Here is a 26,378-nt window from a genome sequence, read left to right as displayed (position 1 = left end):
TCCGCATGGGCTTCAACATTTTTCTTGTTCGCAAAGTACCCTCAACGTTTTAAGGAACTAGTATTTTTGTTCACCAAATCACTTCTGCACCTGCTGTCGTAATGGTATTGTTCGTGATTTATACCAGCAATTATTGATATTAGGTTTTAAAAAGAAAGGACGCCTATTCCGACAGTAATTGTCAGCCAGTGCAGTTAAAGCTTAACTACCTTGAAGCGTCAGGGCAAGAAAAATATTGAGATCTGGAGAGGAACAACGGTGGAAAGGACAGAATGCATCAGTGCTTGCACCAAGCTTCTTGAAAGAGGGCTGTCTTCCGAGTCATTGAAGTCATGTCCCTCTTAGACTATGTCTGAGGCTGTCGTTGAAAGACGCAGAAGGACGCCGGAGGGGAAAGTGCACCGCGCTCTTCGTCTAGACCATCGCGTCTTGCATCACCAGCTGACAACGGTTTCAGCAGGAGGGAAGTGTACACGCTCTCTGTTTCATGTTACCGGAATGTGAAGTCAGAAGACGCATTCCTTTTTCCTGTACAAACTCTTTTGCATGAGTGCAAACGCTTTCAGTCGTCCCTGCCACCCTCTTACTATCCTCTGTCCTATTTTTGATCATTGAAGACAAGATTGATTTGGCGGTGGTTACCGAAAGAAGCACTCTATCTACAGAACGTCTGACTCACGTCTTCATATCGCCATGTAGACGTACGAAAACCTCGACATTCCGTGGGCTACTCCGGCCGTGTATTTAAGGCTCTCCAATTCCTTCATGAAGAGGCTTTCGCTACATGATATAAGGCAGGGCTTGAAGGACTGAACAAGGGTAAATGGGGTACGCCTCAGTTCGCAGATGAGCCAACGTTTCGACAAGTGGACTTGTCTTCGTCTAGGCCTAGACGAAGACAAGTCCACTTGTCGAAACGTTGGCTCATTTGCGAACTGAGGCGTACCCCATTTACCCTTGTTCAGTTCTTCATACCGTGCAAACCATCTTCTTCTCGTTCTACCAAGGCAGGGCTTAGTTATTCGGTCAGTTATGTGCCATGTCGCTGTTTTGTTTTTGAACGCAGACATGCATAGACCGATTATTTATTTATTTATTTTTTATTTACTTATTTATTTCTCACTTTCTTCCACTCTTTCCCTCTCTCTTGTTATATTCTTTTCTTCCCACTCTCTAATTCTTTTGTACTTCCTCCTGTATATGCATCTTAAGCTATTTAACAGCACATTTCATTTGAACTAAAGCCTTTAGCAATTCCCGCTATAGAAGAATTTTGTATATTTTCTCGAAAAATAAACTTTGATATAACTGCGATCTGTCCTCCTGTACATAGCCTTTCTGCCTGGAAATCTGCAACATACGTAGCGAATTCTTTCGAAATTCGTGGAATCGTAACTGAGCTCCCCTAAGGTCCCTTACGAACCACTTCGGCTGCCTTGGCTCCCTCGGCTGCTTTCTATTTGTAAAACGCGGCTTTCTTTCTTATGATCTGTTGTCGAGTAGAAGCACGTCCACCATTGTTCTTTCCCAACAAGCGAACTTGTCCGCCTGAAAAACAAAAGGCTAAACGGTGCGCTGAGAATGTTGCCATGAGAACGAATCTCCTCAGGGAATAGACTCCCGCTTCGATTGGGGTGAACAAATGTTCCCCTATAGGGCAAGCCAGCGACTACGCCGAAAAGTCAAAGATAAAGGGTACAGCCCCATAGACAATGGGCGTTCTTGGAATTAGCCGTCACACGCAGGACAGTTCTGAACGTCCTCGTCTTAGTTGACGAAGAGGGCCGGGAAAGCCGGGAGCATGAAGAGCTGAAGGGCGAACAAAGTTCTTTCGTGTTCATGCAAAGCAAAGACACTACAGCAGCGGCTTACTGATGTCGGGTGAGTTGAAGCCGCGCCAGTTCTAACACAGGGCCGATGGGGCGCAGTTTCTCGCCTATCACTCCGCCCCGTTAAACCCATGCACCATGTTGTACTTGAGCAGTATGTGCATAGGCGTGTTGCATATGATAATATTTCGCGTTCTGTTCGACGAATGTAAAACTGCATCGGTGTGCTGTAAGCATCATTTAGGCACACTGACACTCCTATATCGCCAGCCCCCTTTGATCTCAAATAAACCTTCAACCTTTGCTCTTGATTAGCTAACAGAATTCCTATAGCGTCCACAGCGCTGCATCAAACTAGAGCCACAAGAAAAGATCGCGTTAGGGGAGAAGTGGGAGAGGGCAAATAAGTGAAAATTTGCATGGAAGGCCAGGAAAGTGTGAAACGGGAGTCAGGCCAAAGAGGATGCGGGCGCTGAGAGGATATGTGAGAGAAAAACGCTGAAGCACCGCCTTAGGTCGACGATTTTGTGAAGAGGTGTCTACGCCTTTGCTAAGCCAATTAGCGTATTTTGGCGACCTAATTATTGGGTACAGGTTATCTCTGCTTCTATGAACTCGTTGCACGCCACCGAGAGACTTACTTATTAGGTATTCGTTCCGCGCACTTACTTGCAAAAGGTGTAATGGCGCAGCACGCTTGTGTTGTTAGTTTAAGGTGACCTTTACGGCTGGAAATGAAGCGCTCATTTCTTCTTTTTTTAATAAACTCTAGACTCCACTCAGCAGCTGAACTAAAGCCTTATTTTAAAAAAAGTAGAGTTTCAATTATGGTCATTACACCATCATTTTAAAATTGGTGCTTTTTAGGAGCTACGAAAAAGCTGCCCTGTATTGATTGTTTGTTCCGCCACTTTCCTCTGCCACTTAATATATGACGTGCTTTTTTATTCATATTTCTTCAGCCTGAAAGTCAGGAATCCACCACCTGGGAGATATCGGGTGAGACGCATGCACATTGACCATTACAATTTCAAGAAACCAACAGTATTGGGCAGGGAGATCCCAGCGATCTTCCTTGTACTGAAGACACCGTCAAAACGCATATCGAGTAAAGAAAATAGGAAGGAAAGAGAGGGATGTTGACTTCAGACGGTTAGAAACGCCTCGTTCAAGCGAACAAGCACAGTGCAGGCCAAAAAAAAAAAAAAAAATGGTAGACATCATCGATGATGTTATCGCTCAGTTTGAGTCTTCTTGGCCCAGGTTCTCAGGATAAGTCGTAGTTTCGTTTACCACAAGCGATAGTTCATCGGCTGCGAATGAAAAGGTAGGTGCTAATACGGTTGCTATTAGCGCCTTGACCGACGGGCCAGGTTACGCCCATTCCAAGCGCCTTCCCAAGAAAAGGCGATTGCTCGTATTTACCCGCCGTAGAACCGATGGGTTGCTTTTGCTACCAAGGTTCAAATACAGCAAAATCCGCCTACATTATGCCCTAAGAAAGTACGTTTGTTCTGAAAGCTCTTTACGAGGTAACTTGCTATCGAATGAATACCGTATTGCTGCGACCATGACCGAACGTTGTGCACAGTTCACATGAAACAACTGGCCGGAAGACTCATGCGGGGGTAACGATACATGCAAAAATTACTACTGATAAGCCGATTAAGTTAAATTAGTATTTCTAGAAGCGAGAAGAATGTATGAAATTTCATCAGCAAATACTTACAAAAACATTGTTAACACATTGCAGTTACTTCCTCAAAAAAGTAATTACTTCTAAACTACCTTTTGGTGCTCCCTTTTACAAAGAATGAGGTGTTTGAGAAAGAGTAACGAGGCCGCGGCTACAGCGCGAGAAGCGGCTGCGGGCCGCACCGCGGGAAAGCCATTTGTCGTTTTGTACTCGCTATAAAGTTGTCGCGAATAACGAATAATGTCCTTCCCGCTCAAACGGCATGCTTGGCAAATTTCTAGTTTGGCTACTCTGCTGCTCCATCGCTACCGAGATCCGCCATCATGCCTTCTACTGCGCATGCCCAGATCGCCCTGACAGCGATAGATGGCCCCACATGACGAAAGTCGGCACTAAAACCTGCCCGTGCGCTGTAGCTGGTCACAGTAACGAATCGCGGATCGTGCTATACTAAATCCCTCTAATGTCTCCTTGACTCTCAAACGAGTGCTTATCATTCTAGGCAAATTTCTTGTTGGGCAATCGGCTTGTCTTCTGTTGACGGTCGTGAAATGGAGAGGCACACATTGCAGTGTCACAACCATTGCGTTTGTGTTTATCGCATGGCAGATTTAGTTCTGTATTTAATATAAAACTCAACACAACTTTGTGAGATCACGAAGAAGCGCAGCAAATGGACGACAGCGCAGCGTCAAGGCATTGCCCTTCAGAATAATAAAGGCAGGTTTATTCTTTCTTAAACCGGCATTTCTTATTTTTTATACATCGAAGAAAGAGTGTGGTATCTGTGTCACACAGGAAACTCGCCACATCCTCGAATCTTCTACCTATAAAGGACCATCAGGGAGTTCACCCTGATTGGAACTGTCACCGTGTCACACGGCTAACAACGAGCTCTTCAGAGAAGGCCCAAGGACCCATTGGGCACTGTTCACTTCGTACGCACGCATAAGACGTACTAGTTAAGAACATGTAGATAGGTTTTAACCGCTTGATTTTAACAAGGTACCTTTATTTCGGGACTAAATTAAGAAGCTAAGAAGCTTTTTTTATGTGACACGGGCATGAACTGAAACCGCAGATTTTTCCGTCCTGTTGGTCACAATACGATCATGGTTTGACAGAAAACTTGTAGAAGCGTTTCTAGCCTTGTTAAAAAATTACGTTGAAAGAAAAGAAATATAATTGCTTCTAAAGTGAAATGAGCGCCGTTGTTTATCTTTAGGAACCAGAATTCAAGATCACTAGGAGCGGTAATACTCACTAAGCCTGCTCGAGGGAGGTGATCGAACTCCTCACAGTAGGAACTTCCCTAAACTTCTTTTCCTAAAGGGACGTCATGTGCCAAGGCAAGAGTCTCCCTCAAGACAGGGACAAACTTGAGTAAAGGGAGTTGAAAAGGGTTCAGCTGTGTCCGTGTGACAGGGGTATTATTTGAAGTATTATTTTCTTTGCGTTTGAACTGATGTGTACTCGTGAGTGTAGAGGAAAGCACTATTTTAAAGGAGCACTACGCAGATAGGCGCTCGGGGCAATGGCGCTAATAACAATTTGTGTTACAGGTTCTACGGCTTTTTACTATTGCCCACCTGATATATGCATGAAGGTAGCGAGTGAGCAGACGAAGGAGCTCAGGCACTTCGCGGCGCCGCGGTAACCAGTCAATGGCTCAAGAACTGTATCAAGGCGGTATATTGGTGGCAATATTGGTGGCATTCTCATAAAAGAAGAGCCCCGTGCATACGTTTTGATGCATGCTTAAAATAACTGATTTTAGCATACCACTGCCGCTTCTCGATTTTAGAGCGCAGCTCTTTGGCGACCGTTCCTGCGTTTCGCGTCGTCGTCGCCATTGGCTTCACCGTCGACCTCGTAACCTGGTGACGTCCTCGGCCGTGACGTCATGGCCGGATGTGACGTCATCATGATGTCATGTCCGGACACGTTCTAATATCTGGAAGGGATAATGATGTCACAACCGGTCATGACGTCATGACTGGTGATGCTGTCACGAGGAGATTCACGCATATATACGTAGCTGACCCCGCCGGACGTTCGATCCAGGCGTCCGTGCGGCGCTTCATTTGGCACTTCCTCGAACGCCGTACCACAGTATAGAAATAGACGCAATACAGCAGGAATCAGCTGCGTTTAAAATTGATTGACATCAAAAAAAAAGGCGCAGTATCTGTCACAATCCTTCGCGGACACCTTAACCGAGCTGCAAAGAAAAGGAGAAAGGTGGCAGTGAAAAAGGAGAGAAAGAGGTGCCGGGTAGTGGAAGGCTTGGACAACTACAAAGCTTCCTTCATGATAGTCAAGAAATGTTAGTGGAGTGTTTTTTGAAGGAAAATGTGTGAAAAATTAAAAGAAAATGGTTTGTAATTGTACATACTTGTCTTGCTTGAAATCTGCCTCAATCTATCGAAAAGGCGAAACAGCTGATGAGCTGCGCTCAAATTTCGCACTAGGAAGTAACGTAATCGTCGGAAACTTTTTTGAGCTGCCACCCCAGCGAGCTATGAAAAAATTCAATTTAAATGTTTTATCTGCATCTTGCGCACAATATTTCAATCCTGCTTCAATTTTTAACTTGCCGAAGTATGAAAGAGGTAGCTGCTTCCAATAACACTCCGTAACAAGGGATCCTTTTCTTTTACGTGCCGTTGTGGCGTGCAGCGCATTATTCGTAGTTTCCTGCAAGTGTTATATATTTTTTCTGCCTGTACGTATATAATACACATATAGTTCTGTACGACAAAGCCTACTTTCAGATGTGCGTTAAAAAGTTATTACATATGTAGCTTCGTAAAGTTGCTGCTTTCCGTTAGTTTATGCGCGTGAATATTTTGTACGCGAAGAACTTGAAAGAAGGTTTATGAGGAAGCGATATTTTATTGAATCGGGGAAGATGCAGGAGACCGGTCTATGTCTACTGTTCACTGTTTGAATCCACTGGACAGGCTGTTGCGAAGCAAAGGCAAGCAAAAGTTCCAGGACAAAACGAATCATAGAAATGGTGCGGATAGTTAAGGTAAAGATCTAGCCGAATACACATATTTACTGTGCGTAATATGCATTCAGAAAGGAAAACCTGCTAGTAAAAACAGACCGCACTGCTATGTACCTAGGTGACGCCTAAGCGCGTTGGGATTTTACGACCGCACACTAAAATATATGGAAGAAGCACTGCCGAAAGAAACCGATAGAAATCCTAACTTCATGGCCCGATTTATGGCGTATTCGGGCTATGAAGCGGCACGTATCGTTTTTTCTCGTTTTTATGTTTTTATGAAATGTTTAATGCATTTCATTCGCTCCATGTCTCAAGTATGGTGGCGGACCGATCCTGCAGCACGTTGAAAAACCCGTCGTGACCATCGAATGTCTTCAATTTTCTAGTTTTGTTGAAATTACACGTTGTTCTTTTATTTCCGGTGACGATTGCGCAACTGGTATCAAAACCGAAGGAAAATGACGATCCGTTCCAAGCACTTTGCCACCGTGCCATTTCTAAGGGCGTCATTTAGTGCCACTTATACTCTGCGCCCCATATTGGCTGACTGCTTAATAATATTTCAGTTAAATGTTATAAAAGGGCGTCAGAAAGAAATATGCTTGTCAAGGAAGAGATAAGCAGTGTTACCATCTTTTCATAAATACTCATAACACAGTACGCGACCTCGTCATCGCTCGCACAACCGCGTGTTGTATGCTGCTTTCTCGCCGAAAGCCTTTAACTTTAAACACAAATGTACCAATGCGCATAACTGAAATGACCTCTGTGACATTTAGTACTCATTAGATGCTTAACTGTTTATCATCTTCCTTTCAAATTTATGGTGTTGCCGTTGTCATAGCAAATATAATTTTTTCTTTATTTGGTTACTTCGTGCATTGTTGTTCTATACGTTACACTCCTCTCCGGCGAACTCACTTTTCGGAAACTTTTCTGTACAGTTTTTCAATAGGGGGCCATAGTCACTTGAAAGACACAAAGCAACGCCGAATCTCTAGTTCACCTACGAACCCAAAGGCCATTTAAGTATTTCTGTTAGCGGTCGACGAGGGCGAAAAATCGGCAGAACAACGGGTCATCCTAGATAATTTCTGACAGATATAGCAGCATAGTGATATCCTTCGAAATAACTGGCATTTGTTTCATCACCAGTTCATCACCGTGACGTTTTGTGTCTCATTTTCCTTTAAAAAAGAACTACAGACACAGCTTTCGCGTTTTTTTCTAAATTCGTTATATGACGATAGATTAGTCAATAAATGACTCATTGTTTTAAATGGCCTCTCAATTCAGACAGCTACTATACTTTTCAGTTCACATTGTCTAGTTGTCATGAATCGAGACGTTCAAAGGCGTTAAGGGGCCCGAGAGAGCGATAAGGTCAAGTGATTCTCTTTATTTCAAGCTGAAGACCAATAGCAATTTTTTTATTAACTGTATATGTGACTGAGCTTTAAAAAGCGCTTATATAGGCATGCAAGCACTGCAATTTTATTATTTATTTTTTCTCAAAGCTTAGCAATTCTAGCACGAGCAGTCCATGTAGTGAAGAAATTTCAAGCTTAGATGCCAATTTTGTCATGTGTTGTGCAGAAAAGGGAAATCTTGCAGGCGCGTTTCAGTTTAGGAGCTCTGCATTGATTTATTTATTCAGTTAGTTATTGGGCTTACTGTCAGTTTCATATGGGAGTATAGTAGGAATGATATACGGAGAAGCAACGTCTGAGCAAAAGCTTTGACTGTGCCCATTGGCTGATTCGCCTCGTTATACAAGCTGGATAAAGCAAATTCACAAAATACAAATCCATGCACATAGTGCCGACCGAGTAAGGTTTTTAAAAGTAACTTACAAATTTATGTAGCTCGTTACAAATCTGTATCGACAGTGTAGGAGCGAAAACTTGGCAGTAAACTGAGAAACAATGTGTTGAATGTGTAGCTTTACTACGCGGCGCATGGGCTGTACAGATAAGTAGAGCAGTAATTCATGTAAATCGTACGGAGATATTAGCTGGCTGTTACTACTCTACTATTCACACACGCACACATGTATTCTCATAACACGTATATATATATAGATATATATATATATATATATATATATATATATATATATATATATATATATATTATATATATATATATATATATATATATATATATATATATATATATATATATATATATATATATATATATATATGCACTGTGAATGAACATCCAACTTCATCTGTATTTATTCATCATCATCGGTCATAAATAGTGTTACGCTGCCTAGCGTATTCATGAGGAGTTGGAGTGGAAGGAAGAAGAGGCAGACCGATCTGGGGCTCGGAGGCACACCTGCAACCAGTGATATTTATATATATATATATATATATATATATATATATATATATATATATATATATATATATATATATATATATATATATATATATATATATATATATATATATAACGATTTGAGCATAAAAGTTTTATCCCTTAAAAGTATTGATAGATTATTTTTATAAAAAAGGCTAAAACAAAATGCATTTTCCTGTCGCAAATAGCCGGCTACCAGGGCGCCCTGGCGTTGCATAAAAGCACAAATTGATTTTTGCCCTTCTCTTGTCGATGCTGTCCATTAATGCGCGCAGCGTGTCTGAGACCTTCCTAGAGCACTGGCTGACGCGTGTCGCGCACACTCATTACTTAAGGGCAGTGTTAATTAAATGTCCCAAAGGGCGGCTGGCAAATTCCTTACATTTATGGAGCTTTAAGAAGCCGGCTCAAAGCAATCAAATACTTTATATAATTACTTCCCTTCATACGTGCATAACAAAAAAAAAAAACGCCTCCATGCAGCCCCTTTTCATGTAATTGGTTACTTTTCTTGTGTGCTGCTTCAGTAGCGTAGTTGGAGAAACCTTAAGAATGAAAAAAACAAAAGCGCTTATTTTGGATAACAGACAGACACTCTTTCTGGCAGCTAAAGCAGTTAACATAGATAAGCTCATATGAAAGGAGGTAACTGGAGCCGCCGTCAGTAAGGTTAAAAAAAAAAAGAGGGACGCTGGATCGGAACTTCCACACTTTAATTGCCATTTTTTCACCATCTCTATTTAGCGCAGAATAATTTTCTGAAGGAGAAATGAAGAAAATGATTTCAATCGAAAATGTCGGTGGAGGCGGATAGTTAATTATTACTGCCTAGAGCGAAAGCTGGCGACGTTGCACTTTAATCTCCATGGACGCTCTAACTCTTCAGCCACCATGAAGCTGTAGAAATGATGGAGAGGTGCTGTTGCCTGGTGGAACAGTCGGACTTTCTGGGAACCCGATGTGGCAATATTGCGATCGCTCCTTCCAAAAACGCTGTGTTTGCTTACGTGTGCGTCGTCATACCATTTCAAATAAAAGGTTATACAGCAGCTGCTCTTAGGGAACTGTGCAGGGACTTTCGGAGGTGTGGTTAGGTGGATGGAAAAAGCAAGTGCACGATTGATTTCTTAACTGTTATTGACGCATTTCAGTCTAGATCGGAAAAGGTCTCATGCGCGATCGTTGATGGCGAACGAAGCAAAATATATTTCACAGGGGAAATTCGCTTCGACAAGGGACAGTTACGTTACTCGCACGTTTCGTGGTCAGGTGGTGACCGCGTATTACATACTCGAGACTTCGTTAATTCATTCACGGGAAATATCTGCATGGTGCACTAGTCAACATGAACCTGTCCGTAACGTAATCGTTGTAAGAGAGGTTTCGACTTTTTGTTTGATGGTTTTCTGACAAAGTACATACCTGGAGTGTCACTGAATGGTGGGAGCCGGCACATGGCGAGCGCAGATGATCTCTCGATGCGCGAACGTACACAGAAAATAAAGTTCCGAAAGCGCAATGCAGACGAAACCAATGCATAGTTGTTTTTTCCGAAATTTCAGTAAAAATAAAAAAACTTTTCAAGCGTAAGGGAGAATATATGTTTCTTGAAAACCTATTTACGCTGAAAAATGGGCTTGTTTTGCGCGCGCAAAAAAAAAAAAAAAAAAAAAAGAAGTCACCCCGACGGTGTGCGATATTTGGCCATTAGAAGATAACACCATCTATCAATTCAGGCAATATTTTTTTACTTACATGCATTTCTGCTTGAATGTTGAATGTCTGCTTGAGTGTTGAAGAACATTGAATGTTACGACCTTTATGACTGCAAATAAAAAACTCTGACACGATCACAAATTTTGGCCAAAAAGGTGTGTGTCTGCAACAGGTAGTCACAGCTTTGTATGGGAAGCTTTAAACTTTGTCCAGCTTCCCCAGGGTAAGGAGAGTGGCAAAGGTTGACCAACTGCTCTGAGTTTTGCAAATTGCTTCTAGCCGCACGATAACCGTGTGTGCTACCTGTCTACACGCTACGTTCTACTTTGAGGCGCCTGCCGCCATTTATCCTGCATCACGTGAGAAACATCGTGGATGATAACCGAATGGAACAATCTGCAGCGAATGTAGCAGCCACCTGATGCAGTCCACCCTCGCTTATTCTGAAGGAGGAGTGTCAAAACTATTTCAAAAGGGTGGATATGCGTTCTCTGATGACCAGGCAAGAATGATACCGACTCCAAAATATTTCTTCTTTGAAGCTATCTCGTTTATGGCTTGGTTTAAAAACCGCTGGGGGGGGGGGGGGGGGGGTCGTTATTATGCAGCTCTGGCCTTTTAGGTGGAAATGGTTTCAGTTATTCGTAATGCGTGATAGTGAACAGCTGTGGCAGAACTGGATGCTACTTCGGCAAGAAAAATGGCCTGAAATGTTATCAGCTGTCGGCTCACGCCTTGACCCAGAAGATAGGTATGACTTTGATGGGTATGACACTGATAGAAATAGTCTAATTCGTATTCTCGAAACACACACACACACGCACACACACACACACACACACACACACACACACACACACACACACACACACACACACACACACACACACACACACACACACACACACACACACACACACACACACACACACGCACACGCACACGCACACGCACACGCACACGCACACGCACACGCACACGCACACACACACACACACACACGCACACGCACACGCACACGCACACGCACACGCACGCATACACACGCATACACACGCATACACACGCATACACACGCATACACACGCATACACACGCATACACACGCATACACACGCATACACACGCATACACACGCATACACACGCATACACACACATACACACACGCGCACGCGCACACACATACACATACACACATGGCGCCTGTAGCCTTCTAAGAAGGTGGATGCCACCGCACACTTTTCCACTCTTTTTACACTTCTATTCACAGTTCGGCACATAAATCGCAAATAACGTCCGCATATTTCTGGTGATACTTATGAGCGGCTTTTCTCTGAAAACAAGAAATACAACACTGTGAATTACTCTCGGAGTACCCTTTCATCGAATACATCTGTCGCTTTAGCATAATGCCCTTTTCGACAGGCACAAAGTAAGCAGGGCGCGTGCCAGACACAGTCTCCCACTTGTCCTGCCAGAGATGATTGAAACGTAACGGACCTTGAAAGCATTGACTTCGACATGGTACAGTAAGCAGGGCTTGGAGGCACGCGCCAGCAGTGAACAGTCTTTAACTGGAAGGTTTCACGAATTAACTGAAACGAGGAATAAGTAAATGGAAAAGGCATAAAAATGTGAGATAGTGTACCACTGAAATAAACGCATTCCTCCTAACTTGCTAATAAAAGGCAAAGCTTTTGTATACTGTATTTAAAAAAAAAAAAGGTAAGACAAATATGGTTCTAAACAAACTTTGTGGAACTGATGTTTCTTCGACGGCGATAAAGTTTTACTAGCAGAAAGTCTATGTTCCTTGTATTATAAGCTGGCTGGGCAATGAAAAAAGCAGGAAGCAGCTCTAAAATGAAAAAGAAAAAAAAAAAACTAAAGGAGAGGACACATGAAAGGACTAACTGGGTATATGCTCTAAAAGCGTCCTTCCAGCACTTGTTGCGTGTCCTCTTCTTTTGTCCTTGTCTTTTCGTGCTGTGCGCTGCACTTAGCAAAGGAGATTCCTTCTGTTGAAACTTGTGATTTCTGTCACGTTTTACACGTCACCTTGAATAAACATCGCGTATAATCATAAACAAACAAAAAGACAACATTGTTTCAAATTTAACTTTTCTGCAATGTAACTCAGTGTAATGGCTGTTCAGACGTGCGTATACTATTGGTCACGCTCGTTAAAGAGCGAGCTTCTTGATTTCTTCCTCTCAGCATAACGGCCTCCTTCTCATGGCGTCCTACGTTTTCCCGCCCACTTATATAGAGCTGCACGCATTTGGTCCGCGTCCGGTTTTGTGTGTGCGATCAACGCGCCATTCTGCTGTCACTCCCGGGGCAAGCGAGTCGACGTCACAGCAAAAGACGTCGCTACGGAGAGCCTGCTGCATCGAAAAGAAACGGATGCGCCTCGCAGTGTTTTCTCTAGCCTAGTAGGCCATACCCTCTTAACCATTCCCTTTAATGTTTCATATTTCGCTTTTGCGGTTTTATCACGTGTGTTGGTGCAGGTGTTTTTTTTTTTTTTCTGATACTCTGATTTTTATCTAAATAAAACAATTATTTTTAAAGAGTAGTTGTTTGAGACATGTGCAGACCCTTAATTCACATCACAGCTGCTACATTAATTTTTTTTTTTTTTCATTCAAGATTTTCACGCCTGACGCGCGTGCCTCGATACAATGCCGCTCTGACTTATGGTTTTCGGTACAAGTCCAGCGTGACGAGGGTTAGCCGACGCCAACATTTCAGCTGAATGGGGAATCTGAACGCTATCTCTTTAAGAAGGAACTGCTGAGAGACTCGCAATGACAGCTTTTTGTTATAAACAAAATCTCGAAATACTAAGGTTTGGCCGCTAGTACACTGTAACATAGTGCAAACGGCGCCTTTCTATGAAGTCTTACTTGTTCAGGTCTCTTGTATGCCTCGTGGAAGAAAGCATCTTTAAAGGCGCGTTGCTCAGCTCTTCGAAAAGCTTTGGAATAAGTGCGTCAAAGCATATATTGTGCAAACTCGCTTCTCAGGCTTTATTTCATTTCATTTATTTGTCCCTTAAAGGCCCGAAGGCATTACATAAGGGGGGGCGTACATACAGGTTGGAGGGTAGTAGCGTAGAACACAAAAGAAAGAAAGGGGGAAAAATACACGTGGTACCAAAAAAGTGTAAAATAATATACAAACTAAAAGCAAGAAATAAACATACAAAAAGAAAACAAGGAACAGCTGGCGCTTCGGTGTCGCAGTATGAATATGTTTATGAGAAGTGATTAGCCAGTTTTTCGCGGAAAAGGCGGGGATCGGAGCGTGCAATTACGTTGTCGGAAGGCCATTCCAGATCACTATGGCGTCGGAAAAAAATGAACTGCTCATTGCGGAGGTGCGGGTTTTAATGCGTGCGATTGGGTTACTGTGGTTTAGCGGGGATGACGTACGTGGGGGTGGCTGCAGCAACAAATGTCTTGGTGAGCGATAAAAGAAAGAGTGAAAGAGGCATAGCCGGGAAATAACACGGCGAGTTGCTAGTGTTTGAAGGCCGAGGGATCGTTTTAGTAATGTTACGCTGGTATTTCTTGAGTACTGCTCGCCTAATCTCCAGACTATACGTGCTCCTATTCTCGTTCATCAAATAGTTTGCAATGCAAGTCTCCAGTGACCTTCTGTGAGTAGCTCTAGCAATGAACATATAGGCGCCAGCCAGCCCCGCCCAGTGCAACTGCACCGTCAATGCGAAATTCATTTATGCCGTATCGCTCTTCCTGCATATTACATCGCGAAAATTGCATTCCGCGGCGCATTTCGCTTAGAGCGATGAAAGTCGCGCATGTGCGGCACAATAAAAGGTTGCGCTAGAGAACCAATGGGACGGCATTCCTGCCATCTGCAAGCTGACGTAGTTGCTTGCATGTCGGCAAGATCAAAGTCACGTGCAGTTTTTGGCACGCGCGCAACACGATGGAGGGTACTTTTCTGGGGCATTTTTTTTTAAGGTTTAGTTTGGTTTGGATTACCGTTCTGGAACGGCTCAGGCTATAAGAGGGACGCCGTAGTAAAGGGCACAAGAAATTTAGACCGCCCTGGGCTCTTTAGCGTGCGTTTATATTTTGATATTGCGTATTACACAGGTGCTATGTCTTCCGCTCCCACTTTTTGAGGGTAAGCAAGCTGTCGTTCGGGCTGGGACGTTTTCAGCAGGAACAGTAGTGAAAGAGGACTCGTTTCACTTTCTGCCTTCAGCTCGAGGTCGTGCTGCTGCCAAACTATGACTTTTCGCTGGAGCGAGTTAGGTTACCTTGCACAAACATTGTAAGGAGGAGGCACAGCTAACAAGGTTGACGACTGGGCACGTTGGTAAGGGTTCATACTTAACCAGCCAAAGGACGATAAACTTGAGGATGCACAGCTAACAGTTTCACGTTGGTAACAATATCTCGGGGTAAAATTATTAATGTAATCAATAAAACTATTAAAGCAAAATCGTACTCTTGCATTTGTAGCTGTGCTTGTGCGGCCTCAAGCTCTATAAACGTACATATAGCCGACTTTTTACTCGCGGCTATCGCACTGTTATTAGTTTTTCGCGAAAGTTGCGAGTTATTTGGAGTCGCTGTCATGCGGGTGCCCGCTGCCCTGAAAACGCACGCCTCGGTGACGCTGCTATGCTTTGGCCCGAAGCAAACCCGTCTGGGTCGAATTTCGCTCTAGTTACGCCGAATAACTTCGACTTTTCATGTAGGTTTTATCTGCTCCTACACTCTCGAAGTTCATCCGTTCAAGAACGATAAGCGAAAGCTGAGGCAGAGTTACTTAAACTCTTTGCGCCCTTTGGTGCGTACCCCGTTGTCCATACTTTCGATGCGGGGTTAGTTTCAACCACTTTGCTGACCAGAACGATCGATCACTGGTCATTACAGCTCTGTGGCACTTAGCTCCATTTCCTCATTTTCCTTTGCGGAGTTTGAGAGGTTATTTTCTGCGGGGTATATTCGTATCAGTTTGCTCACATTTACCACAGCAACCTCAATAAGAGCAGGCCTGTGGCTCCTTATGGTTAGTCGACACTCCGCGTGTTTTGTTACTTATTCTCTTTTGTCTTACAGTACGCAGGTGAGGTTTGGCAGTGCTTAGCTACTAGCATCGTTACCGCAGAAATCAGTTGCACGAATATACCCAAAAAATGGCAGCCTCACAGCTCAGGCCATTTTTGAAGCGAAAACTTTACTACGCCAGCCAGCTCGAGCCTTCAGCGTCAGTGTCGGTGGGTGTCGGTAGGGTCAGTGGCAGGCGGCAGCTGGCTGCTAACATTGCCGTGCACTTACCTGACTTAAAGGGCCCCTGAAACGCCATTTACGTCCGTATTTTGATGCTACATGTGTTTAGAGGTGGTCTTAGTGAGCATCAAGATCACATTCAAAAAGCTCTGCGTGTTAGCTGTAATTTACAAATAATTTTGGAAAATTGCCGCTCGCAGCCGATTTGGGCGACACACCACCGTGCGTTTTCAGCCGCCCAGCCCATGCGACGTCATTGGGGTTAGCGTTATCATTGGCCATGGCCATATGACGTCACGTGTAATTTTTGCAATTATAGATTTTAAAATTAGCACTATTCTTCCTGAAAGAAGTATTTTATTCGTTAGTTATTATTGTACATTAAAGAAAGGTAAGAATTCTGCGCGCATCTTGATAGAAGCGGAACACTTCCGGCCGAGAGAGATCCGTCTGCTCGCAAAAGCACGTGTTGCCCGGTTGTCAGTCTTGAAATCTCGCGATCTCAACTGCTGCTGCTTTTTTTCTGGTCTGCAATGGACCACCATTGCTGTGTAGTTGGCTGTAAAGCCGAGGACAGGAAAGATGTTATAATGCGACATCGTGTCGCTACAAAGCAAGGTGTCACGCGGGAAAGCTGGCTCCAACGCGTCGGGCTGTCATCGTCGGACAAGCGCCAGGAGCTCAGAGTTTGTGGCCGCCACTTTTCCCGTGATGCATACCAGTATAATCCCAGTTTGGCGCAGCAAACTGGCCTCAACGTGAGACGTCAACGCCTCAAGTCCGACGCTTTGCCGACGCAGTTTCTCCCTGGAATGGTAAGTTTTCTGGGTTGCGAGTTATTGTGGAAACACGCGTAGCATGGCTCGGAGTCTCGCATGGAAGTGCATGAAGCCTAGCGCAAGTTTTGCAGGCGCAGATTCCTTGCGCGCAAACCGCTCTTGCGAGAGGACCACAACAAGTTAAGGCGCTGAAAATGTATGAAAGGGAGCTCTCGCCCTGCGGCGCGCGGATAAGGGGAAAAAAAAAAAAAAGATAAGGCGACCTGCGCACATGGAACCATGAATTAACATACACTAACGTGTACGCGATCACAACAATCGCAGTATAATTTGCCTGGGTGGTGCAGTGGGCTAGGGTGGTCGACTGCTGTGCCCAAGGCACAGCGGCCGCTTTTCAACGGAAGCGCAAGCAAGGTGCCCGCGTACCGGTGCGGACAAAAGTAAACGGAGCACGCTTTTTCTTCATTTTTCACTCGGTGCATATTTGAAACTGGTAGTCGTGGGATGCGTGGACCGGTAGTAGACGCAAGTGCCCTTTCACGGACAAATATTTCCTGATCTCCAGTGAGGAAGGCAATTTGACTGAAAAAGCCTAGCTGCTCCGTTTACTTACGTCCGCACCTGTACATGTGCTGTGCGATGTCACTCAGTGCTGTGCGGCGCCTCGTCTGAGTCGAATTTGGGGCGTTGAACCCCATAAACCAAGCCTGACTTGTAATAAAAAAATACCAGCACACTAATAACAATACAGATCAACTGCATCCCCCCCTCCCCCACCCCCCATCCACCTAAAGATATGCTTATTTTACAGTGCGTTTAGTCTGCTCTTGATCTTTGCCTTTTAACACCTGTATATGCATGTCTTTCTCATTCATGAAGCGGAAAATTGAAGGGGAACTTGGCTCGTTATGATACAATTAATGAAAGGAGCCAACAGTCGAGTCCAAGGTAAATGTAGGTTTTTTTTAAATACTTTTGTGGTGATATTGATCAGAATTAGTCCTGTAACGATTTTAGGCAGAAAGATGATTAAATACCAAGTGGAAGGAAAAATAACATGTGGTATATAGATAAAAAAAAAAGAAGGTATCCCCTATGACCTTGCACTTGCAGACTTTTGTCTCCTTTCATTCTCATTCATGTGCAGAATAATAAAACTGCCATTAACACAATGTTGATTACGCACAAATTTCCTTTCTTTTCCTAGCATGGCAAACCATCATCGCCAGGAAGCCCAAAAGACCTCAGCACTACACAGGTTTCCTTTGGACAGGTTAGTACTGTTATCATGGTATTAATAACAATGTATATATACTTTTATATTTATATTTATGAATATTTAGGCCACATATATAACTTTGGAATATGTTGCACGCATATATGATGGCTCTATTGCTAGAAGCTATATAAACTAGCACAACTGTTGCTATGTCATTATGCTTTCATGCAGTTACGTGTTCAACCATTGCTTCAGGCACCTACCGGAGGTGATCCAAATACCACAGCTCTTCCTGTAGAGGTGAGAATATTTTGGATAGTTCATTTTGTCCAGTGGATGATGCAAGTCTTTTGACATATGTACACACTTAATTTTCAACTGTACTGAACAGCTTTGTATTATATTGCATATGATGGCTCTATTGCCCGAGTAAGTAAGCTATGCAAATTAGTGCAAATGTTATGTCTGCTTCCATGCACAAGCTCGATGATCGCTTGAGGCACCTTCTGGAAGCAATTAAAATGTAGCTCTTCCTGTATAGATGAGATTATTTTGGAGTTCAAATAGTTAATTTTGTTTAGTGGATGATGCAAGGCTTTGGTGTGCACTGGCACACCAAAAAAAGAAACTCGGAGCACATATATTAACTGGATTAACACGGGAGACCCGACGTTCAAAAATAATGAGCTGCTGGATTGGTTCATGGAACAGTGTATTAGTCGACTGTCCTGCACTGTCTTTTGTTTGTGCTGCTAACATGCCTCCAAATTTTTCAGGGCTCTTGAAACTGCACAAACTACAGCTTGTCTGTGCAAATTTTTTAGTCATATCAGTTCTCCACTTTCAGAATATTTGTGTATGTGTAGCAAGTTGACAATGTTTGCATTTTGTTACGGGCAGTTCTCTATACAGCACCTGAAAATGAAAGCATGAAAAATTTCAAATCTGCAACCATCATTATAATTATGAATATCTGTCTGCAGGAAGAATCACCAGCAGGGCCTTCAACTACTCGCACGCATACTGTGGCAACACAATGTGGGAGTGCCATTCTGTTGGTAAGTCATTATTGATAAAGATGTTGTAGTGTTGTGAAAATGTATTAAAGAGCTATATGATTGATTACATTAAACGTAGATGGGGTGCTTGCGAATAATTTTAAATATATGAAAATTTTCCAGGCACACAGGTGTCTATTGGATTTAAATCTCTAGTCAGCACCAAGGTTTAATCAGAGAAGCCTGCCACCAGAGAAGTCGGTGGCAGGCTGCTATCACTGTCCAGTTACTGCTATCACTGGCCGCTCGTTAGAACAGAACTTCTTTCATCCACTTTTGTGCATTTGCTGGCTATGGCAGGCAAGAAAATTTGTCATTTAAGCACTGTTCATTAGGCAAAAAAAAAAACAAGAAAACGACGAAATACGTCACCTATGTGTCACATATTCACTCATTCAAACCTGCAAATATACCCTCCCTGTGACACAGTCCATTCGAATGATGGCGTTCATAACTCTCATGCATGGCTTGACATGATTAAGGATGTGGTAATACTCACAATGGGTCAACAAATATTGCCTTGATGAGTCTATAGAGACCATGCCTCATACATACCTTGCACACCACTAATCTCGGACGTGGTGTTAGGTTATTCACAGTTGCGTCAGGTAGCAAAAGGGCAATTTTTCCTTACATAATATGGTCATGCTGTGTCTGCCTAGTGTACATTAGTGCTGTCTTTAGAGCTACTACGGAGCCATCACATGCACTTTGAAGTTTAATTTTGCACAAATATTTGAACAAGTCACTAAGATGCACAAGGATATTTGATTCTGTTGTGAAAAAAATATAAGTTGCGTAGCCCTAAAGTGTACCTAATTTGCCATGGCATTTTTCTGTTCCCTGTTGATAGAATGAAAAAAAAAAAAAAATGCATACCTACTATAAACTTTGACAGCAGCTTTATTTAGCACATTTTACAGCCAAGACATTCCAAGATGAACATCCACGGCTGCTACGTATTAGTTCATAATATTAACAATCACACGGCACCAATCGCTGACATCACTGCACTTCTTTTTCAGCGACCATCAGGATGAAACGGCCCAGTCAGCGATTGAGGAACCCCTCTACAAAGAGCGAAAATTCCTTGTGTTCGAGGGTTGCCTGCGGCAGCTTCTTGAGACCTGAACAATGTGCGGGCAAACAAGAACCCTTTACTTTAGCATAGCGGGAAGCCTTGTGACTGTGAAGGGGACATGCTCACTGCAGCATTCTTTCCTCTGAGAAAGCCAACCACTGGTTGAAGGAAAAGCAGCAAGAAATGTCCTCCTGGCTGCAGGCATCTTGCTCTCTCGCTGCGGTATAGCTTCAGTTCTTCGGTTCCTGCAATCCATTGGGGTGCAAGGCATCACAGAGAGGACCTATTACAACTACCAACGGGCATACTTGCTACCTGCCAGAAATGAGGTTTGACAATAAGGATATCTCTCATACAACATTCAAGTCAAAGTATATGTCATTAACTCGATAACTAGATGTCGCATCCTTTCATGACAACAACTTGAAGCTACAATGCAACATATAAAACATATAAAATGCAGCATATATGCAATAGCGGAGGCATTGCAGTGCAATGCACCTGTTACTGCACATCTCTGTTGCCTTTGGCTACATGTTTAATAGACCAGCTGCATGCTCTAGTATTGAAGGCATAATTTTTGCAATATTTTTTTTTTTAGTAAATGTGCTGTGAGAAAAGTGAAAAGCAATGCAGCATTTGAAACCTGCCCCCCTCATCCTAATATGCATTAAAACAATCACATGACTGCAAGTTTGTAGACTCTAAATTGAACATCTCCTTCTTTGCAGCTTTTTCAGCAAAGGCAAGCAGAACTTGCTAGTGAGCTTGTAGGGACAACAACAGACCTGGCAGGGGTTGGTCGCTGTGACTCGCCAGGCTACAGCGCATGACTTGCGGTGTACTAGCTGTGCAGAATGGAGCCATTTTGCACACTGCACAAGTTCAAGTCGGTGAGGTAATGCGACTCATCTTTTCCGACAACTGAGGTTCCTCCTAACATCACATCCTATCTTACGGCATTTCAACCCTTCTGCTCCAACTTCAGTGCACACGGACGCAAGTGGCATAGGCCTCAGTGCTGTTCTCGTTTAGCGCTATGACGACTGTGAACATGTGATTGCTTACGCCAGTCGGACTCTAAGCAAGACTGAGCACAACTACACCATCACCGAGCAGAAATGTCTCGCGGTTGTTTTCGCCGTGCAGCGGTTTTGCTGCTACCTGTACGGAGAGCCTTTCGTAGTAGTAACCGATCACCATTCCCTATGCTGGCTACTCAATCTCTGTGATCCGTCTAGTCGCCTAGCCCGCTGGGCACTTCGCTTGCAAGAATACGACTACAGCATTTCATACAAAAGTGGCCGACGGCACGCAGATGGAGACTGCCTCTCCTGGTTGCCAGCTGCCACGACGGAATGCGAAGCGGACAACTTTGATCATTACGTCACTGCTTTATCTCAGAGATTTCCAAATACTCATACCTTTTGATCCGAGGAACACACCGATCAGCATCTGGAGTCGTTCTTAGCTGCTGCTCAAGACCCAACCTCGAACAGCCAGTTTTGCCTATGCCTATGTGATGGCCTGCTATACAAAAACGTTTACTCTCGTGGCTGCTTGCTCCAGGAAAGTGTCTTGTTTTTTTCACCCAGCCCACGACCAACTTGTCGTCCCCACTCCCTGTACGGCCGCCGCTACCGGCCAACTCTGCGAGTACGATACTTCATTAGATAAGAAGGCTGTGAGAATCCGTTTTGCTACAGACTGTCGGTTAATTGAATATTCTTTTTGGCTTTGTTTAAACCTTGACCTGGCTTAGTATTTTACGCTGTGTTTTTGTGTAACTCTCGCCCTTACTTACTATCTCTGGAATACTTGCTTTGTTGTTTTATAATCTTCTTTATCGCAGTGTTTGTTCATTGTCGGTTTTTTTCTCTTGTCATTTATTGAGTCGTTTTTTATTACTATCATGTCCTGGTGTTTTATTAATTTTTTTTATGCAGTGTAATTTGGACTACTACCTATATATGTTCCCATTGTGTGTTAAAAAAGTGACTCATAAATTTATTCCTTGATCACACACCAACACACGCACTTAACTGGTTGACCGGCCTAACTTTTAACTGTGTTCTCAAACCTCATAGAGGGACGACGGGTAACCGTAAAGTGGATCCCGCGCCTCTGTTAATCGTTAAGGCGGGGTCGGTGACAATATAAAACAGACCAAAACTGCAGGAAAGGTATTACATATGCTAAAAAATTACAAAAATTACAAATAGGTCAATGAGCTGCAAGGATTCATGGGATTTGCCAACTTTGAGAAAAATTTGTGGCACAACCTGCATACTCTAGTGCAGTGAAAAGAACTGCTCCCCCCCCCCCCCCTCCAAAAGAAATTGCACGAGTGCACTCAATTCTGCTTACGTGCAGTAATGTGAAACCACTGCGAATTATGTCACACTGCTTAAATTGGTCCGACACTACACTAGCAAACCTCGGCCGCACTCGTCCAGATGGTACTTCATGAAGATCACAATGTTTGCCGCACAGCTGAACAGTATGTTGTAGTTTGAACTTGATGAAGAGAAGGATGCTTACTGCGCAGCATGAGAGTGTGTTGCAAAGTGCATTGCTCTTACCGTAGACTGGGAATGCCTCAGCCCACATAACCAAAGCAGAAGCCAGTGGAGGCCGCTTGGAACCGTCAAAGCCGACAGCCCACCATCACACACCCACGTAACTGGTCGGAATGCTCTGCCCCAAGGCAGATGACCTCTTCCCCTTGGATAAGTGCTCCCTTCTTCTCTCCTTGCAAATTTCATCGTGGTCTTTTTCTGCAAAGCTGTAAATTCTTCAGTTCTGCTCCTTCTATCTGGTGCTCTGTTCTATACTGCCTTTCGTTTTCCTTTGACTATCCTGCACAGATGAATAAAATGTAAACACCAACACTGGAAAAAGCGACCATGAAAAGAAGCCACAGAAGAGGAGATATGCAGATAGAAAAGCGACAGTAAAATCTAGAAACATATTCACAGATCTCAAGGAAGCAAGATAATAAGCCAAGCTGTCGACAAAGTTCAGGCCCCAGAAATTGCAAGAGAACAAGTTAAAAACATCCTTATCAACAGTGCCAAATGAATGAATTATGAAAGAAGCTCCTCGCTCTATAAAATGCCAGAGGGATAAATATTAGAACAGGCAATGACAAGGTCTCCCAGCCCAACTAAGTGATTCCTGCGGTACAGGCTACAAAATGAGAAGCAGTGGCTACCTTAGCTGGCAGAATTTGCGTACATATATTCACTGTGAAAGGAGAGCGATGTAATGCACAGTTAGATACAGCTGATAATCAAGAAATAGGGAATTATGTCCAGGCATGACAGCTGGTGATAGCCGAGACAGCTAAAATAAGGCTTTTAGAGCATTCGCTCTACTTCTCCCGTGCACAAACCTCAAAGTGAATGCAATGTTGACTTTGAACTCTCACGCTGTGCAGCAAACAATGTCATCTTTATAGCTTAGACATGAGAGCACTATGCTATTGCCACAACCTATCACACCTCGTAGTAAAACTACAGCACACTCTCCTCTGTACAGTAAACATCGCCTCCATCAATTTCTAATTGCAAGACATTTTCGTGCGCTACAATGATCATCGTCTTAATGTTTCATCTACTCCTTCTCCTTCATGAAACTTACGGAAATACACCATGCACATACGCCACCTCACTATAGACGGAGGTTGCAACCGTGCCAGACAGCCTGCCGAGACCATTGAACAAAGAGAAGCCAGACTAGCCCATTGCCAAAAAGCTGAGCAAGAGTGCAAGCGAGCCAAGATCAAAGTGGCAGCAGCAGCTGTGACTGCGGCCAATGGCTAACGCTCATGAAATTTGGTTCAAGGACGGTTGAACCTGCACAACGTTTTGAAAATATGCAGTGCTGCCCCTACACTTTGGCAAACACACCTGAAAGGGACCAGCTATTACTGCAGCTTGGAGATAAGAAATGTAACACTCTGCAAGCGTATTAGACTGTAAATAAATTCAAATTAATAATTCAGATCAGCAAATGCAGGAACAAGAGTTGTGGTTTGATCTGTGCTTCACCTGTATTACTCCACTGCTGGAATGGATGTATTCTGCGATCTGTTGTCATGTATTCACGGCTAGGAGTATCAATAAACAAACCTTCAAGCACTCATTTCATTGTGTCAGTATTGAGCACTCACACACTCGGTATCAATCAAAACACAGAATGCTTGTGCTGCCTCGGCATAAGCATTCTGTGTTTCGATTTTAATTTTTTTTTCTATAAAATTCCATTCCAAATAAATGAATGTTTACGGTAGATGCTTAGAAGCATGTGCTCAAGCAGACTTGGCGATGCTCGGCATTGTCCTCCATTCTGTATTGTTTTTGGATGTGTATTTTTTTTTACTAGGATTTGAATTTTCTTCCCAGGCTTTATTTTTCACTAACTAACAGTTCTACACCTTTCTTGCTTAGATATCTACAAGTTCTTGCACTTCAGAGGAATGAGATGTCTGTTCTTAAACAGTGCCACAAAACAGACACTTGACGCAGTGCATAACTTGGCGTTCATAAAATAGCATTCTCTATTTTTCCACCTTAAAAATAAACGTACTTCCATGCACCACTCGAAGCAGTGCGCCTGCACACGTGATAAAGTTTAGAATACAGTATGCAGTGAAGCGACAATCACCTCAGATTAAAGGGGAGGGTGCCTGAATCCCATGTAGCTCGCCGACGGAAATTCACGCCGAACCCGGCAAACGACGCAGGCTGGCAGGACCACCCTGTTGCCTTCGCCCAGCCTGCCCCAAATCCACTTGTTAAACAAGCGGTAGGCTATGAAGCGGTGCTGCCTGAAAATACCACGCTTTACAGTAAACGGATCATACACACACAAAAAAAATAATGCGAATCTGTCACCTGACGCTTCCGCACTACCTACTTGTTTACATCTCCGTCTCCATCGATGTTCGCTCCCTCCTCCTCTCGTGCAATGTGCACAGCCCGAAGGACTTCGGGCGTTAGGCACACGCTTTGGAACGCTGGGTGGATCGTAATGCAGCCGCCGTCCTGCTGGCACACCACCAGCACCTCCGGCATGCTGCGGCAGCACACATCTTCTTCAGGTGTGGGCATGCTTTCGCAGCGGCCGCAGCGGCACCTGCGCATAAGTAAAATGTGAAAAGGCCGCGAAGCAAACACGAAATGGCATTTCGTGAAATAAGAAAGTTGTAATAACTTATGTGCAGTGGCGCGTGCGCCACGGAACGCACCATAGTAGGCCGTCGTCTCCGTTGCCAACGGGTGGTTCAGAAGGGCCAGTCGATGGCGTGCTGCTGTCGTCGCTGTCTAGCGGATCACGAAACGGAGTATAATCATATGGATCAAAGTCCAGCTCGGCAGCGGCTTCACGCAGCCTCGCTTCGAGCTCGGGATCCATGCGATCCATGGCGACCGACACGCGAACCGCCGCTCCGCAAACACGAAGGGGAAAAAATCGGAGCACTACCGGAAGTAAACAAACCGAGAGTCGGTGGCGTCACTTCGTGACGCATTATGGGCGGGGCATCGGCCCGGACATTTTCTTTTTTTTTTGGCCGGCGCATCGGCGTGTATGAGTTGAGGGCTACAGTGACGGGAGAGGAGGAGCGTCATTTTTAATATGGAATATCTGCGCTATTAAAGATGTTAGCCTAAAATTTTTTTGCGCTTTGCTGACTAGCGAAGGCACGCCGACCGCTCGTGCGCCTTTCTTAAGCACGGCTTCAAGCTTTTCATGGGCCCTTTAAGATTGCCTGACGTTACGTTTGGCCGGAGCTGCCAACTCGGCCTCTCCTTTCATATGAGAGAGTGACATCTGACTCAGCCTGCCAGTACCCTTGCATTCACGCTACCCGTATACCACGGAGGCACACTCATACTGCTTGGCTAAATCAGGGCCTTATATGTGGGCTAGTAGACTAGCTTACCCTATCGGGTCATACGCTTAAAGGCAGAGAATAAATGTCCCCCGTAATTCGGCCACAGTCATGGCCAGGCAAAAGAAGCTTCCGCTTCCATCCAGGGTTAACCAGAGATCAACCACAGCTAATTTCTTTCTCTTCCCAAGTTATTTCTCTTCCGTAATTATTTCCGTTAAGGACATATCACAAGAGTAAAGTATCTCCTAGCGAGATGCTGCGTTTCTCGTGTGGCGTCTATGTTGCTGTGTTATTGCAACTGCAGCCAGAAAATAAAATAAACATTTCTGAGCCTCGTACCTTTGGCGCACATATATATGCACGTAACCCTTGTCGTTTAGCCTCTCATTCTGAATAAACCTACACCTAATGTGCTCCTTTTCTAGAGAGCGTAACCAGTG

At 43.9% G+C, this 26,378-nt stretch overlaps 1 protein-coding gene across 7 annotated transcripts; it reads right to left on the bottom strand.

Annotated features, from left to right (window-relative positions):
• Positions 1-19,843: 19,843 nt before the first annotated feature.
• On the bottom strand, positions 19,844-25,593 carry LOC146191421 (uncharacterized). Of its 7 annotated transcripts, none has more exons than XR_014706646.1 (5): positions 25,291-25,593; positions 24,960-25,178; positions 24,708-24,870; positions 20,828-20,914; positions 19,844-20,284 (listed from the first exon to the last, which is right to left on the bottom strand). XR_014706646.1 is itself a non-coding variant. In XM_084601960.1 (4 exons), the coding sequence occupies exons 1-3, from the start codon at positions 25,464-25,466 to the stop codon at positions 24,714-24,716; spliced, it is 552 nt and encodes a 183-aa protein (XP_084458086.1). In that variant the 5' UTR covers positions 25,467-25,593; the 3' UTR covers positions 19,844-20,914; positions 24,708-24,713. The 7 variants fall into 7 exon arrangements, 4 of the variants coding, with proteins under 4 accessions (XP_084458086.1, XP_084458087.1, XP_084458085.1 ...); XR_014706644.1 differs by having other exon boundaries at positions 20,828-22,898; positions 25,291-25,592; XR_014706645.1 differs by lacking the exon at positions 20,828-20,914 and adding an exon at positions 22,622-22,898 and having other exon boundaries at positions 25,291-25,592.
• Between the last annotated feature and the right edge of the window lie 785 nt (positions 25,594-26,378).

Source organism: Amblyomma maculatum, chromosome 4 (genome assembly GCF_055883805.1).
Source record: "Amblyomma maculatum isolate TAMU_Amacu chromosome 4, ASM5588380v1, whole genome shotgun sequence".
Classification (NCBI taxonomy): Eukaryota; Metazoa; Arthropoda; class Arachnida; order Ixodida; family Ixodidae; genus Amblyomma; species Amblyomma maculatum.
This window is presented reverse-complemented; position numbering and strand designations above follow the sequence as displayed.